This window comes from Nyctereutes procyonoides, unplaced genomic scaffold (genome assembly GCF_905146905.1).
Source record: "Nyctereutes procyonoides isolate TBG_1078 unplaced genomic scaffold, NYPRO_anot_genome, whole genome shotgun sequence".
Lineage (NCBI taxonomy): Eukaryota > Metazoa > Chordata > Mammalia > Carnivora > Canidae > Nyctereutes > Nyctereutes procyonoides.
This window is the reverse complement of record NW_026575020.1, coordinates 8,390,699-8,407,194: the sequence shown is the minus strand read 5'-3', so window position 1 is coordinate 8,407,194 and position 16,496 is coordinate 8,390,699. Positions and strand designations below refer to the sequence as shown.

General features: G+C 56.6%; 1 protein-coding gene across 11 annotated transcripts in view; it reads right to left on the bottom strand.

Annotated features, from left to right (window-relative positions):
• CACNA1G (calcium voltage-gated channel subunit alpha1 G) overlaps positions 1-16,496 on the bottom strand; it is a 63,402-nt gene that overhangs the window by 35,562 nt on the left and 11,344 nt on the right. For all 11 annotated transcript variants that reach the window (XM_055320670.1, XM_055320694.1, XM_055320675.1 and 8 more), the window contains 4 exons: positions 15,846-16,146; positions 15,583-15,675; positions 12,445-13,228; positions 9,732-10,108 (listed from right to left, as the gene is read on the bottom strand). In XM_055320670.1, the coding sequence (XP_055176645.1) occupies positions 9,732-10,108; positions 12,445-13,228; positions 15,583-15,675; positions 15,846-16,146 (1,555 nt within the window). The remainder of the gene's footprint in view (positions 1-9,731; positions 10,109-12,444; positions 13,229-15,582; positions 15,676-15,845; positions 16,147-16,496) is intronic.

Sequence of the window (16,496 nt, the reverse complement as noted above, 5' to 3'; positions counted from 1 at the left end):
AAAAGGTGAAAAGCACAGACCACACAAGTGCAATGCTTTGTGAGTTCGGAGGCTCTCCCTGGGTCTTACCTCATGTCATCCATAGAACAGCCCTGGCACCCTTGTTTTACAGAGGGGCAGAAAGGTCAAGAGATGGTGAGCACCTGGTTCAAAGTCACAGGGCAGGGACAACCCAAGAGTGGGACCCAATCCTATCTCGTTCTGACCCTGATAACACTAGGTGGTCAGGCTTCAAACCCACCCCAGGTGCCAGCAAGGGGCCCATGCATCCATACACACGGATGGACTGAATTCATAATGTTCCTTCCAAAATATATAAAATTATATCTCACATGAACTTAGATGTATGAATAAAGAACAAGTTGATCTGAAAACACAGCTGAGGTGCCCTTACAATGGGTGAATTTTATGGCATATAAACGATGCCTTAAAAGAAGCTGTCAAAAATAAAAAAATAATAAAAAAGTAGCTGAAAGCACAATAGTTTTTGGTATCTTGTATTGACTCCATCAGTGAAACTTAGAAGCACAACCAGCATTGGGCACGAGAGGGGATTCTCAGCAGTTCCAGATGTCATCCATGGGGGTCCCAACAGTCTGCCCGATGGCTCATGGCTCCTGGATGCCTGCACACCGGCCCGCATCATCCATGCGGTTGAGGAGGATGGCAGCAAAGGCTGGAGCTCCCGCCTCACCCCTCCAGGCAGCTTTGGGACTGGAGCAGCAGGGCGAAAGGAGAACCGGGCACTGTCCCTCAGCCCGTCCTCCATTTCTTGCACCCTCTCGCTGCACACACTTAAGGGCGATGCCTATTTCCTCCTGGGGCCCCAGTATCCCTTCATGATCCATGGGAAAAGGCACTCCTCCCCAAGACGGGTCTGCCCAAGTTACTAAATTGGAGGCTGGGAATGTTCTGCAAACGCAGGACGAGGACACAGAGACACAATCTTAGCAACACGGTTGCCCCAGGGACTAGAGCCATGATCACAGCCACTGCAGCAGCAAAGGGGAGGGGAGGGAGCCAATTTCTGCTCCTGCCTTCCCTGGCATGGCACTGGTTGATCCCTCCCTCCCAGGATTTCATTTCCTCCCGGCCTCCGAGGCAGCCAGGGAAACTGAGGCTCCAAGAGGTGTGGTGCCCCGAAGCTGGCTTAGGAAGGTGCAGAGCAAGGGCTGCCTGCACTTTCCCTTGCATCTTCCAAGCTGCACACCCCTCCCCTGCAGGGAGAGAAGCCACGCAGCTGCACATAGGCCTGTCAGCTGGGCACCAGCCCGCTCCCCAACTCTTTCCTGCTGCCAGCAAGTCCCTTCTCAGGTCTAGACCTATCCTCCCTTCTGTTCACAGACATCAAGGCCCCTTGGAGTCTTCAGGAAGTTGAGGCCAGGCAGCCTGAGCTTCTCCCACCCGGGGGACCCAGGCTCTTCTCTGGGAAAATGTTAACTGTAAATGCCCCATCTCCCAACACTTTACCTCCCCTCAGCCTGTCACACTGGAGCAACTGTAGCCTTCCATGAGCTGCTCCAGACCTCTCAGCACCAGGACTCCCCCGAAACCCACAGCACCTCTATTGACCAACTCCTAATGGGTTCCCTGTGCACAGAACACTGGCGATCAAAGCGTGGGGGTGAAACCAGAGTGTGGGAGGCCTGCCAACTCTGAGACTTTCTACCTGTACGACCTTGGACAGGTCCCTTAACCTCGCTGTTCCCCAGTGGCCTCTTCTGTTAAACAGGGTAGCATCACCTCACGACCAGCTGCTCTGCAGAACACAGGAGTTAAAGACTGTGCGGACACCCAGCCCAGAGCCACGCTCAGGCAGCCCTGTGGGCGCTGACAGTGGAAGCAGGCCTCATAAGTGGCAGGATAGAACGCCTGGAAGGCTGCACTAGGCACCACGCTGGGGGCAAACAGTGGGAGCACCCCAGGAGCTCAGAGCCAGCTGGGGCCAGTGTCAGTGAGGCAGAGGTGGCAGGTGGAGAACCCCATGGAGGGCATCCCCGGTTGAGGGCAGTACGAGCAAAGGTGCAGAGGAAGGAATGCACGGGGACCAAGAATCAAGCAGTTCTCCCAGGTCAGAGGGTGGGAGGGGCCCGTGGCGGATGTGGCTGCAAGGTCGGCAGGGCCTGGGCAGGATGGCCTTGACTCTGCTCCACCACCCAGGCTGGACTTGCCTCTGCCCACGACGCTGCCACTGGGGCTTCTAGGGGGAGGGAAGAGATGTGCAGAGCGGTGTATTAAGAGGATTAATCTGGCTGCAGTAGTGGCAGCATGCTGATGGCTTGGAGAGACGGAGAGATGGAGACCAATTAGGGGGATACTGCAGCGGTCCAGGCGGGAGGCCTGGGAGCTGGCTCCAGCACATGGGGAAGGCGAGAAGGACGGTAGAGCGGGGTGACCACTGAGCAGAGGCTTGCACAGGTCACCCCTCCACCCCACTCTCCTCAGCTCCCACAGCTCCACTGACCTGGAAATCTCTACTCCCTGATTCTGACTCCTTGGCTCACTTCACCTCTGCTTTTGGCAGCCCTGTCTGCTGCACCCCCACACCCAGGAGGGGGCAGTCCAGGTGGGCCACAGTGATGGGATAAGGGTCACTGGGACCTCCTCCCACCTCCTCCTCTAAGGGAAGTCAGGAGACACCTGAGCGGCAGCTGGTTTCCAGGAAACCCCACGGGCTTCACCGTATAGATCATGGCCTTGCCCTTCCGAGACCCCTGGGATTTCTCCCACTTGGAACTTCGCCTCCCTGGGCAGATCTCCTTCCAGCCGCTCGTGCCCACTAGGCCCAGTGCCCCCTAACCAGGGGTGGCCTTAGCCTCTCCCCACAATCTCCTGCCAGCTCCTCAAAGCTGCCCCAAGGAAACACACAAGCAAAGTAGGTCCAGGGCACCCACAGCACTCAGCTCAGAGACAACCAACCCAAAGCCCCCACCTGCCAGAACAACCTCTCAGTCTGGAGCCCATGTGGACCATTTCAAGGCTGCCCTCCCGGCCCAGACCTCAGAGGGCTCCTGCTGGGCTGGCCCCAGCCCAGGTGAGTCCCCACCCCCTCCACCTCTGCCTGGGCTGTGGAATCGCTGCTCTGTCACGAACCTGTGCTGACTGGACAGGGCAATGCCAGCTGGGGGCCTCATAGCTGCTCTCTGCCTTCCCTCACCATCCTCTGCTGCTGGGGCTCCACCCCGCCCCTCCTCTGCTGGGGCTAATCTAAACCCTCCCCCACTCCTTGCCCCACCTCTGTCCCCACCTCCAACCTTCCCCCCCCCCCAAGGGCCAATCCCGCTTAAGGGGCCTCTACTTCCCTCCCCACAAACAGCTCTGTGACCTGCTATTTCTCCTCTGCTCCTCCCTCCTCCCCTCCTCCCCCTGCACCTCCATCCCCCTCCACACATACCCCACTCCCTGGGACCCCCAGGACCCATTCTCATCCATCACTTACTCCTATTTCCCTCCCTCCTCCAATCTCCTTTCCTGGACTCTGTGAGTGCAGGCCCAGTCCCCCCAAACCCTGCCCCAGCACCCCAGCTCTCTCCAGACTCTCTTCCAACCGCCTCTTAGTGGATGCCAGGGCAGCACCTGAGCCTGCTGCCAGCTGCACTTGCCAGTGCCCCTGACTTCCCTGACTGGATACGAGTGCCACCTCCTGCCCTCCAAGAGCTCCTCCCCCGCCGCCCCCTTTCCTCCCTGAGTTCAGTCAGAATCCTCTCCCTCCCCTTGCCCCCAGCTCCTAGAATCCACCCCCCAGCTGTCACTGGGGTGTGGATGACACTGAACAATCTCCCTGCAAACCCTTGGCTCCTCACCCAGATAGCCAACCTGCCCAGTAGCATTCACAGGATGGCCCGCGTCCAACTCAAATGCAGCACATCCAAAACAAACCTGCTCACCCCCTCTTCCAAACCTGACCCTTCCCGGACATCACCCTCCAGAATTCTGTCTCAGAAACTGGGAGTTATCTAGGATTCACAGGGGCCCTCATCCCTCCAGCAGCAGGTGCCAGGCCTATAGACCCTGCCAATGGCAGTGCTGGCCCTTCCCCCTGTGTTCCCCCCCACCATCCTGGGGACCCTCTGCCTCTGACCTGAGGGACAGGAATAGCTTCTGGGCCCCTCCCTCAACCCAGCCCACACCCACGGGACTCTCAGGCTTCTTTCAATGCTGCTGGACTCATAGGGGCTCCTGCTCAGACACCTTGGGTGGGGATGGGGGCGGGGAGGCAATGACTGTCCTTCAGAGTGTCCCATGCCACCCTGTGCACTTCCAGGCTGGGCTGTCAGAATTCCCCTTCATCCTCCCGCCGAGGCCTCGCTGCCCCTTGCCCCAGCTGCCAATCCCACCTATCTTTCAAGGACAGCTCTCGAAAGCCACCTCCTTTGTGAAGCTCTTTCAAGCCCCCACCTGGGTGTGAGCCTCTCTCCTCTGTCCCCAGAAGCCTCCTTTACAACATTTGGCATAATCGTCCATGAAGCAGAACTTTTCAGCTAGAACCTAAATCTCTCCGGTGCTTCTGGCTCCGTCCCCCGCCCCCTGCCATTCTGTTCTTCTATTCTAGCAGCGTGCTGTGCACAGGAGGAGGTGTTTGCTGAACTGGAGGAGCCTAGAGCCACAGGATGCTTGAAGGAATGTGAGCACCCCGTTAGCCAGCCATCTCCAAAACGGCACCCATTGCCCCCGGCCCCACATCTGGAGAGACTTTAGAAATCTGGGGCCAGGGCAGTTCTAAAAGGATCATTCCCCAATATCCTGCTTGGCCACCATGTCAGTTCTTGAGCCAAGGCTCCTCTGTCTGGAGACCAAGAATACATGGAAGGCCCAAGCGACAGGCTTGGGGTGGGAGGTGTCCATAAACCCTTGTCCTCAAAGGCCACATTTGGGATGTCCATGTGTGTATTTTCTGGGGACAGAGTCCCCAGTTTTCAGCAGGATCCCAAAGAAGTCTGTGAATGCTCTCAAAGGGAAGACCTGCCACATCTGGATTCTCCCCCACGCCCCACCCCACTCCACCCCCAGGTTCCCCCGCCTTGAACAGCTGACCTCACTCACTTATAAATAGAAACCCTCCTTGGACATGGATCTAGAGTGACAGGATGGATCCAGAATCTGAGCAATGAGCAGAATCATCACCTGCCCTGTCCTCTGCTGGCCTGAACAGCAGTCTGCTCAGGACCCTGCCTCTCTCTCATCAGCAGCCCAGGAGACCACTGGGCCACATGACCCTCCTCCACCTCTCTCTGTCATCCCTCCTCTAGAACGTGAAGTTAGCCTCTGTCCTTGGCACCCCAGAGCCAGGAAGGGGTGGTTAGGAAGCCCTGGTGACACCAAGACCCCCTCTCTGTACCCTTCCCTCCTCCTGGAGCAGCCTGGCCCCAGGGCAGACCCAGGCAGAGGCAGCATCTCTTCTGAGCCCCAGAAACCTGCTAGCTAGGCCCGGGATGTCCCATGGTGCCTTGTCTCAAATATCCTGCAGCCCCAATCTGCTCAAGGCCCAGTGTTCCCTAGCAGGAACTTGGTCTCGTCCTTTTTGGGTCCTTCCCCCAAATCTCCAACTGGTGTGGAGTCCTGCAAATTCAGCCCCCTGCCCATTCTCCCCAGCACCCCCTTCCCTCCACTTCCAGGAGCAGAAATGTATGAACCATCTGGACCCCTGCAATAGCCCTCTTGTTGGCCTCCCTGCCTCCTGTCTCCCGTCCTTGACTCCAGCAGACTTTTGATAGAACCCATGCCAGCTTGTATCACTGACCTGCTTAAAACATTTTCTGGGAATTTATCACCTTCAGGAAAAAATCCAAACTCCTTCCTGTGCCTCTCAGGACCTGGCCCTGAATTTTTTCCAAACTAGTCTCTTGTCACCTGTTCATCCCAGCCCCAACCCAGCACCTCACTCACTCACTCCGAACTCCTTATAAATCTCTCAGTTTTGGTGTTTGGTGGTTGGTGCCACTGACCCTCCCTCATATTGTGCCCTACACCCCACCCTTCACTGGCTAGATCTCACTCTTCCTTCAGATTCAACTCCCAAATCACATCCTGCATGAAGCTCTCCCTGAATCTCTCCCCGTCTGGATCCCAGACTACTCCACATAGCCCTCTCTGAGTGCATACCACATCAAATAAATGTGCCTGTTCAACTTGCTGGTGACCTCTCTGAAAGGAAGGATGCGGTGCCTTGGGCCCAATGTGTGCACCCCTCTTCCAAACCCCATTCAGTGGCACCACGTTGCTAGCTTGATGACAGCATTTATACCATGGCAATTGACAAATGCTGTAAACACCACAAATCAGGAAGTTTTCCCCCCAACTCCAATGGGCAGGAAATGTGTGTGGGATGGATGGATGGATGGATGGATGGATGGATGGATGGTTGAATGGATGATGGATGGATGGATGGATGGTTGAATGGATGATGGATGGATGGATGGATGGATGGTTGAATGGATGATGGATGGGTGGTTGAATGGATGATGGTTGGATGGATGGATGGTTGAATGGATGATGGATGGATGGATGGATGGATGGATGGATGGATGGAAGGAGAGAGAGAGGGATGGATAAATCACAGCAAGCTCCTTGCTCCAGGTTCTGCCCCCTCATGGATAGGGGGCACACACATGCTTCTCCTCCATCAGATCACGTCTCTGTTCTTGAGTCGCTCCCTCCCCAGTGTCCTGTGTCCTTGTCTTCCTCACTAGTCCCTCTGGGAGAAACAGTCCTGTTAGTTCTCACCAGCCAGTGGGTTAAGGAGTGGGGGAGGCAGGAGGGTGTGGACAACATGGGATCTTCCTGGGGTAGGGTTGAGTATGACAAAACGAGTGCTTCCTCTGTTGGTAGAGAGTGGCATGGGGGTGTCACCATCCCCTGCAGGAAAATCGAGGGGTAAGGAAGGTGACAATAGGAGAGGACAGGCCTGGGGAGGGCAGCAGGAATGGGCAGGAAAGGGGGCTGGGCTCCTCGCTGGGGAAAGACACAATACCAGGATGGATGGACGCGATCTCCTCGTTCAGGACACTACAGGGACACCCTGAGCCTCTGGGTCCTCACCTCTTTCGGCACGTGGCTGTCTCTCTCCCTCGGGTCTCCTCTGGCTCTCTTCCTTCCCTGGCTCCCCCTCCCCTGTCTGGGAGGCTCCATCCAAGTCTGTGTCTCCAGCCCTGCCCATGTGTCCTCATCTGCCACTGGGTCTCATTCTCTGTCTTCAGCTCTCTCTATATATATCTCTCTGTCTCTGTCACCCTTGTGTCTCTCTGCCTCCGTCTGTCTCCATCCCCTCCCCAAGTGTCCATCTGCCCCTCCCTGTCTCTATTCCTCCTGTCCCTGCCTCTCAGTCCTCCCCCCTTTATGGCTGCCTCTATCCCCACAGGCTGGCGTCTTGCCCACTGGGACCCCTTCTCCTGGTCTCCATCTCCCTCTGCATCTCCGTCTCCCCCTCCATGGCTCTGTCCCTCCTCGGCCCCCGCATCTCCTCACTCTCCTGCCCCCCCCCCCAGCCTGTTCAGATTCCGAGGCGCAGATGGCAGGACGTTCACGCCGCAGTGGCTGCAAGCACAGGGCCGTGGCTGCTTCTGGGACTTCTTACCACCCCTGGCCCCGAGCCTGCCCGGCAGCAGTCGGGCATCTGGCCGGCCTGCTGGGGACTCCCACTCACCCTGGTGGCGCCTTCAGCAGCCAGGTCCTGGGACAAACTACCCCTCTCCAGAGCAGACCGTGTAGCGCCAAGTGGGGGCTCCCTGCTACTGAGGGAGGTTTGGTGGGGGGGCTGTCCCCTGCTTTCCTCAGGACCTCAGGCAAGGGGACCCCTGATGGATCCCTTTCACTTCCTCCCCAAGGGGGTGTCCTTCTTGACGTCTAACTGAGAGGCTTCTTGCTGCAGCTCCATCAGCCCTCAGTCTGTGACTCAGCTCCTTCCCCACATAGCTAAAGCCTCCACCAGCAGCCTCCGCCAGGGCAGATTGTGGGGTTCAGCACCCCCCAGGGGAGGGGCATCTGACCAAGGCCAGAACTGGGGTGAGCCAGAGGAGGCTGCGGTTCAGGCTCGTAGAGCCAGGGTAATGGGAGGTTAGGGCTGCCACGGCCTGGGTCCCCACAGCGGAACACGCTGCCCCCACCAGCCTGGCACAGTGGAGCACCTCTCCCCAGGAGGCTGGCTGGGCGGGCGTGTGCACACACACCCACGCCCCAGGCGCCCAGACACAACACGCTCACCACAGTGCCATACTCCCCACCTGCTGGCACTGCAGCTGGTGTCCTGTCCCCTCCCTGCACCTCACCTCCAACAAGAGGGAACCGGGCATAGCCACCTGGTGGGGAGAGTGTTGAGCAAGAGGAAGCACTTGTTCTGTCCTACCCCGCCCATGGTGCGATGGTGATGGCGGAGGGGCTGGGCCGGACAGTGCAGCTGGGTTAGGAGCTGAGTGTGCACGACAGGAGGGGCACAGAGGTCAGCAGGGTGGGAGAGGAGGCCCTGAGCCCTCTGAAAAGTGACCGTCTCACATCAGCTCCAGCTCTGGCTTGGACCTATGCCCCCGGGGCTCAACCGAGACCCTCCCCCACAGGTACCACCTAGCCCTTGTTGCCAGCCCCTTCCCCCCAGGCCCTCCACATCTCTAATATCACCTCAGTTCTCTACCAGGAAAGGTCAAGTTCTGGCACCCCAGTCCCCTGCCTGAGCCTCAGGGAGGCAGGGACACCCAGGAAAGAACAGGAGGGCCTGTGCTGGCAGCACTTACTGGCTGCCCCCCCCCTTCCAAGAATCAGCCAAGGGGGTGACCTAGAAGACCAAACTGGGGCAAAGGGCTGTCTTCTGGAAAGAGCCGTTCTGGGAGGCCCCATGGAGCCTGCTCCTACCCCCAATCAGTGTGTATGTGAAGGGGGGGAGGCTGGGGGCAGTGGGGTCCCCAGGCCACCCTTTGTGTCCTCGCACAGCTCTAGGAGTGAGAACAGCCTCCTCCCATTCAGCCCAGATCCTATTGCTTGCAGCCATCAGCCCCACAAAACAAGCCTCTTCCCTCTTCCACATGACAGCCCTTCAAATATTTGAAGACAGCTCGCCTGTTCCTGCTGAGCCTCCTCTTCTCCTGACTAAACATCCCGGTTCTTAGAACGATTCCTCAAACGCGACAGTTTCAAGTCTCTTCACCATGCTGGGCGTTCTCATCCACCCAGCCACCCCACTCACAGCAAGGCTCCTGGAATGGAGGCTGGGAGCAGATGGCCTCTCTCCCTACCGGACGGGCCTCAGCTCCACCCAGGCGCAGCCACCAACCCTTTCCTCCTTGCCCCTACCCACCTCTAGCCAGTCACGCCCCCAGTTACCGAGTCAGGTGAATGCTGGGGGGTCCAGTACTGGGCTGAGGGATTCCCCAACACCTTCTCTCCTCTCTGTACCTTCTCCAAAGACCGGAACAAATCTCTTCCAATGACTTGTCCCTCCAGAGAGGCCCTATCCCTGATGTTTGCCCCTCACTCATCCTTCAAAACCCACCTCTGAGAAGCCTTCCCAGATTGAACACACCCAGCTCAGACCCTGCCTGCCTCAGGCAGCCTCCATACACAGAGACTGTGTGACATTCACTGGTTTTTACCCTCCAGAGTCCCCACACATTGGTAAATCTCTTGCCTGGCCTCCTCCCTGCCATAAGGTCATGGCATGGAGAAGAAACTGGAAACAGGGGTGGGAAGAGAGGAAGGCAGAGGGTCCCCAGCCCCAGGGACCGTGCCCTTGCACACGCCCTTACCTGTTCATGGTACTCGATGCCCATGCTGAGCGTGTTGACCAGGATAGCAATCATGATTCCCCGACCAAAGTACTTGCTGTCCACAATCTTCCGGAAAGTGTCACAGATCAGCCTCCAGAAGGCCAGCACAGAGTTGGGCTCCACGTCCAGCCCCAGGCTCTGGCGGTGCCGGCTGTGGGGGTCCCGGAGATCACCGTGGTGGACGTCCTGTGTGAGCTCATAAACTGCCTCGCTGTCTGAGTCAGGCATCTCGTGGCCGGCGAGCTCCACCTGCCCTGCCCCCGCCCGGGCACAGTAGGGGCAGCTGTCTGGGCCACCGGCTCCACTGTCTGCCTTCAGGCAAGGGCTGGAGATCTTGCAAGAGCTTTGGCAGGCGCCTAGGACAGGAGGGAAGAGATTAGAGGCTCCAGGGTTTCTTACTTGGGGTGGCCCTCCCCTCAAAGTGAATATAAAATGAGTTGGGAGGGCAGCCCCGGTGGTGCAGCGGTTCAGCGCTGCCTGCAGCCCGGGGTATGATCCTGGAGACCCAGGATCAAGTCCCACATCGGGTTCCCTGCGTGGAGCCTGCTTCTTCCTCTGCCTGTGTCTCTGCCTCTCCCTCTGTGTGTGTGTCTCTATGAATAAATAAATAAAAATCTTTAAAAAAATAAAAATAAAATGAGTTGGGGCTCTTTCAATGACAGGGGTGCTAGGCACTTAGTGGGTCAGGGGCACTGAATGCCCTGCAGTGTGAGCAGTCTTAAGCTGCAGAATGCCCCCAAATGCCATTAGCATTCCACTGACAGTCACTGCTGGCTGTCCTAGGGTTTGGCCTCATTGTTCCCTGAGATCCTGGGCAGCTCCCCCTTCCGAGAAGCCTTTAGCAAGGAGCCTAGACCAGCTCTCCTCCCAGGAAGCCAGCCCTGCATCAACACTACTCCGAGTAGAATTTTCCAAGGGATCCTTAAGACACACACTCACAGATCTGTGTTCATATGCATACACACCCAGACACATACACATGTAAGCATACACATGCACACATGTACTATGTGCACATACATACCATTTACAAACCATGCATATCTGCACAGCCAAATAAGTGTGCACAGACACACACATGCTATATAATGCACAAGTGCTAGGCATGTGCACACATGAGCATGCACAGACCAGAGCACCACCCGTGTGTGCACACCTTCAACTGCACACATCAGACACACAACGTACACATGAACACCAAAATGTGCGTGCTAGGCACACACACATACATTGGACACCTTCATGCACACATATGCACATACATACACACCAGGATACACACGATCATACGCACAGTGACCTATCCCAAGACACCAATGTCCATTTAAATAAGCCTCGATCACAGAAGCTGAGAGCCAGAGGGAACCTCGGAAAGCACCCAGGGAAAGCACGTCCGTGAAGAACAGGCACCTCGCTCAGGGCCGGCCCCCCAGTAAGCATCCAACAACATTTCCCTTTCTGCCTGCACACAGGAGGGCTCACTGGCAACGACCACGGTCCCAGCCCTGCCTTCTACAGAGGAGGGAACGGAAACATGCGTGCGCGTGATTGGCTTACATCCCACGACAGGGTGGCGGGAAAGCTGGCACAGGAGCCCCTCGTGTGGCATTCTGTGACGACACCTTCCTGTCCCAGCCCACATTCCCACATGACAGCCCACACATATCCCACTGCTTCCCCGTGCTACATCCTTCCTGAAACGTAGGCCCTGGGGTTCGGCTACAGTGAGTCTGTCTTCAGGGGAGGGCTTGCCACCCTGTCTGCCAGCAGTGGTGGGGTGGGGGACACCCACAGGCATGAGTGTCTTACTTCCCCTGTGACACAGGCTGTTCCTCCCACCAGACTAGCAGCCCCCTGAGGACTTGCTGCTGTTGGTCTCCAGTTTCCCCCTGGGGAGCCAATGAAACTCATGTTTACAAGAGGGTCCTTAGTGTGGTGCATGATGCCGGCCACCGTCACACACCATTTCCCCTCTGGCCCTTGCAGTGCAGCATGTGGGTCTCCACGTCAGGCAGCCCTGAGCACATCCCTCACCAATGGCACAACCTTGGGCAGGCAAGTCAAGCGACCTCTCCGAGCCTCTTTTCCCTCATCAGTAAAATGGGGACAATAGGAAAGCTTATCATTGGGGCACCTGAGTGGCTCAGTGGTTGAGCATCTGCCTTCAGTTCGGGTCACGATCCTGGGGTCACGGGCCGAGTCCCAAATCGGGCTCCCTTCTGAGCTGGGAGTCTGCTTCTCCCTCTCCCTCTGACCCTCCTCCCTGCTTGTGCTCTCTCTGTCTGTCTCAAATAAACGAATGACATCTTTAAAAGAAAGAAAGAAAGCTTATCATCTAAACTATTGAGGGGACCCAATGGAATTCTGCCTGTAAAGCACGTGACAGGCACATAATAGTCGGTCACCAACTGTTAAGTATTCTTTCAAACAGCACAGAGCAGAGCATACAGCAGGTGCTCATCACATGATAGTTACCGCTCTCATTACAACACAAGAGTTAAGATTCCCATTTTAAGGGTTGATCAAATTAGGACTTCAAGAGGGGATGGAACTGGCTGAGGGTGAAAAGGCCTTGAGTGGCAGAGTGGGAATCAAGGGTTGGACCTTCTGACATCAGCAACCCCCAGTCCTCTCTGGGATACCACAGGGCCCCTAGGCAAGGGGCACAGCAGGCCCCACCCAGGGTTCTCACCTGTGCTCTGTGTCTCTAGTAGCTTGTGCATGGAGCTGTAGGGCCCGGGCGGGATGTTGAGGCTGGTGAGGGTGGGGGGTCCAGAAGTGGGGGCCACCTCCACTAGCGCTTTCTCCTTCAGCATCTCTGGTGGAGGGCTGGTGTGCACAGTGGGGTACACCTTCCCGCTGCCCACAGTCCTGCCTGATGCCTCAGATGGTGACCTGGGAGGGGGTGCCTGGCAGCGGACCGGCTCCAGGTGGCAGTCGGCATGGTAGAAGCTGTGCACAGATTCTGCACCCCCCGGAGGGCCCCCAGAGAGGGCTGGCGTCGAGGGTGGTGGCAGCATGAGCCGGCGGGACCCACTGGCATCCTTGTCCTGAATCTCTGGGCTGGCCCGGGGGGCCCTCAGCGTCCCATTGCCCAGATGGTAGTGGTGGTGATGGTGGTGGTGGTGGTGCACCAGATGGTGGACGGATGGACGGCGATGGGAGCGAGAGCAGCTGCCGCCAGACTGGGGCTCCTGGCCTCCACGGGGCACTGGGCTGCTCAGCAGGCCGACCCGCACGCCCGCCGCCCGGGAGACCTGGGCCAGCCTGCGGGCCGCTTTACGGAGGATGTACACCAGGTACTTGAGCAGCTCCTCATAGCAGCTGCCTGGCTCAGAGAAGCTGGCCAGGGTGCTGGCGTTGGACAGGAACCGCACACGTTGCTCTCGCATCAGCTGGCTTTCCCGCTGCTTGGTCTCTGAGAACTGCGTGGCGATCACCACCAGGCACAGGTTGATCATGAAGAAGGAGCCCACCTGTTGGGGTGGGGACAGGAAGAGGAGATGTCCTGAAGAAAAGGGAACCGCAATGCCAGTCACTGCATACCAAGCACTTTCTACACACCAGTAGCTGGGCTCAGTAAGTATCCAAGCATGATTTCATTTTATTCTCATGACAGTCTCAAGAGGTGACACTTTTATAACCTCCATCTGACAGGTGAAGAAATAGGCTCAGAGAGGTCAGCTAATGCACAGCAAAGCTGAGACTTGAACCAAGCTTCTTTCTTTCTTTCTTAAAGATTTTATTTATTTATGCATGAGAGACAGAGAGAGAGAGAGAGAGAGAGGCAGAGATACAGGCAGAGAGAGAAGCAGGCTCCACTCCATGCAGGAGGAGCCTGACATGGGACTTGATCCCTGGTCTCCAGGATCCCATCCTGGGCTGAAGGTGGCGCTAAACCGCTGAGCCACCAGGGCTGCCCCTTAACAAGGATTTCTCCCAAACTCCCTGCCTCTAACCAGCCCCATCCATGGAGATTCTGAGCACCCCTCCCTAGTTCCCATTAGGGGTAGAGAAGGCTGTAGAGATGAATGCAATCTTGGGGACATGGGGTTTTCACACTGGATTGAGACTTTGAGGTCTTGGCAAAAACACTGTTTGCAAGAGTCCTGTGTCTAATCCCACTTCTAGCTGCATGCCTTTGGGTGTGACACTCAACCATGGGACCTCCCTTTCCCCCTGATTGTTGGCCTTGCCTGTACCTTCTTTCCCTGCACCTCTCTCCTCCCCCAGCTGGTGATGAATTCTGATCCCTGCAGACTAGCCAAGCTGCTACCCTGTCTTGCCTACCCTCCCTCATCTCTGTCTCCATGCTTCAGTTTCTCCACGACTCCAGGATGGCCATTGCTGGGACGATAAACCAGAATGAAGGAAATGAATATTTATGGTGACAAAGCAGATCTTTTTTCTAGATTGTGTCCTAGTAATTATGATAATTAACTTCACTAGTATGATTCCAGAGAGCTGTTTGGAAGATTTTTCACGGGGTGTGTGGGTGGAAACTAGGCCCCTTACCACCCTGTCTGCTTCCTTCCCCTCCCCTAAACCTAGGGAGAGAAGCATACTGAAAAGACCACGTTTCCCAGAAGTGTTGGCCTCGCACCCCAGGTGATGGTGGGGGATGGGAACAGGTCCCAAACCTGGCCCTTCTGCCACATGTAGAGGCACGAGGTGGTGGCCCGGAGGACTTGTTTTTTCTCAGGACCTAGGCTCTGCCTTTCACCAAGAGCTGCCTTATTCTGTCTCCACTTCTCCCAGGAGTTTGCCTGAGGTCCTGAGTAGATCTTAATCTCTGTCTTATTCTCTTTCTATCATATCTGTCCCTCTCTCTGGCTCTCTGTCATTGTCCTCTTGGTGACCTGGAGGAGGGCTGGACTTGGAACCCCCATAGCCTGGGGTTGAATTCTCAGCCTGGCCATTTCCTTAGCCTAGTGATCACCCCCTCTGAAGCCCAGAGTTCTTGTTTAGGAGTCAGTGCTACACTGCCTACCCACCCCACCTCACAGGGGACTGTAAGGATTAAGCAGGCAGCAGATGTCGCAGCACACATCAGCAGCAACACCCGCCCAGCCAGATCAATCCACGGCACCCGCTGGGCCCGTGATGGGGTCAGACAAACGAGGAAACGTGTGTTTCCTCTCTGTGAAATGGAGATGATAATGGGATCGTGGTGAGGATTAAATGCACCAGCACGTAAAAAGTGCTTACAGCAGGACTGGCGCATAGTAAGTGCTCAATAAATATTAGCTGTAACTAGTAGCAGTTCAATTATGAAGCAGGAATGGTAGTGATTACAACTATTAAACATTGCTACTCTTGCCTCTGTCTTCTGCCCTCGTGAAGCCTTGGAGCTTATGAGCTGGAAGGAACAAGAGGTCGTGCAGTGTTTCTCAACGCTGAATGATGGAAAGTCTGGGTGGTACAATTCTTTGTTTGCAAGGCTGTCATTTCAGGATGTTTACCATCTCTCCCCAACCCCCCAGCCAAATGCCAGTAGTGCTCTCCTAGACCTCATGAAAAACAGGGCCACCCTTTGCTATTTCCAAATGCCCCCTGGGTTGAGAATCACCCATTTTACTCATGAAGAAGCAGAGGCCTAGGGTGGGGGTGGGGGCCTCATGGGGAATGACTTGCCCAGGGTTTTAAGTGGTACTAAGCAATAGAACCAAGCCTTGACCTTGAATTTCCCTGACTCCTCATGACGGGTACCCTCTCTGCTTGATTCTCTGTGGGACCTGTCCTGAGACCAAGCCAGCCTTCCTCTCTCTGGACTCCCTGCACCTGCTTCCCCAGGATCACCCTTCCCAAGAGGGCCCAAGGAACCACTCACGATGATGAGGAGGATGAAGTAGATGAAATTGTAGAAGGAATGAGCATCCATCACGAAGTACATGATGTCGACCCAGCCCTCCAGCGTGATGACCTGGGGAGGGGGCAGAGGGACAGGGCGACTCACTTGGGGCCCCCTAAAGCCTCCTGTGGTCTCCTCGGAGGCCCCAACCCCAGCCCGGCCCTGAGGACAACCGCTTTGAGGCCGGACTGTGTCCTGGCACTTGCATTCTGGGGAACCTTCAGGCGCCCAGGCTGTCCTACCTGGAAGATGGCAATCCAGGCATAGCCAATGTTGTCGAAGTTGATGGCGCCCTTGAAGGGGTTGTGCTCCCCTGCGGAGCAGTTGGTGTAATACTGGTTCCAGTTGACGCAGGTGGTGTTGCTGGAGCTGTTGTAGGCCTCGTAGTCCAGGCCGCAGGGGGGGCCGCCACCGCCCTCCCCGCGCAGCGTGGGCACACTCCTGCATGAGCGCATGCCGTTCTCCCGCGGCTGGGAGCAGATGAAGGGGTTCTCATCCTCGTTCTCGGTCTGGTAATAGCGCTCCAGGTCCACACTCAGGGGCCTGCAGGGGGAACAGGAAGGAGCTGGGAGCGGGGATCTCTGGGGAGAGGTCCCAGGAAGGACAAGGGGTGTGAGCCCACGGAGATCTGCAAGGTACACAGGGCACAGACCAGAACCAGGCAGACACCAGGCAGGGGCAGGGACTTGTGGGTGTGGGTTGGAGGGCACCAGGGGTGTGAGGACTAAGTGTGAAATTCCAGAGCAAGGATGACAGAAGGTTACATTTTAGAGCTTTCCAATGTGGCTGCACATCAGATTCATATCAGGGCTTGTAAGGATCCCATGCCTATGCTGAACCCTAGACCAAGGGAATCAGTCTTCAGGGGACCCAGGCTTCTGGAATTTTTTTGC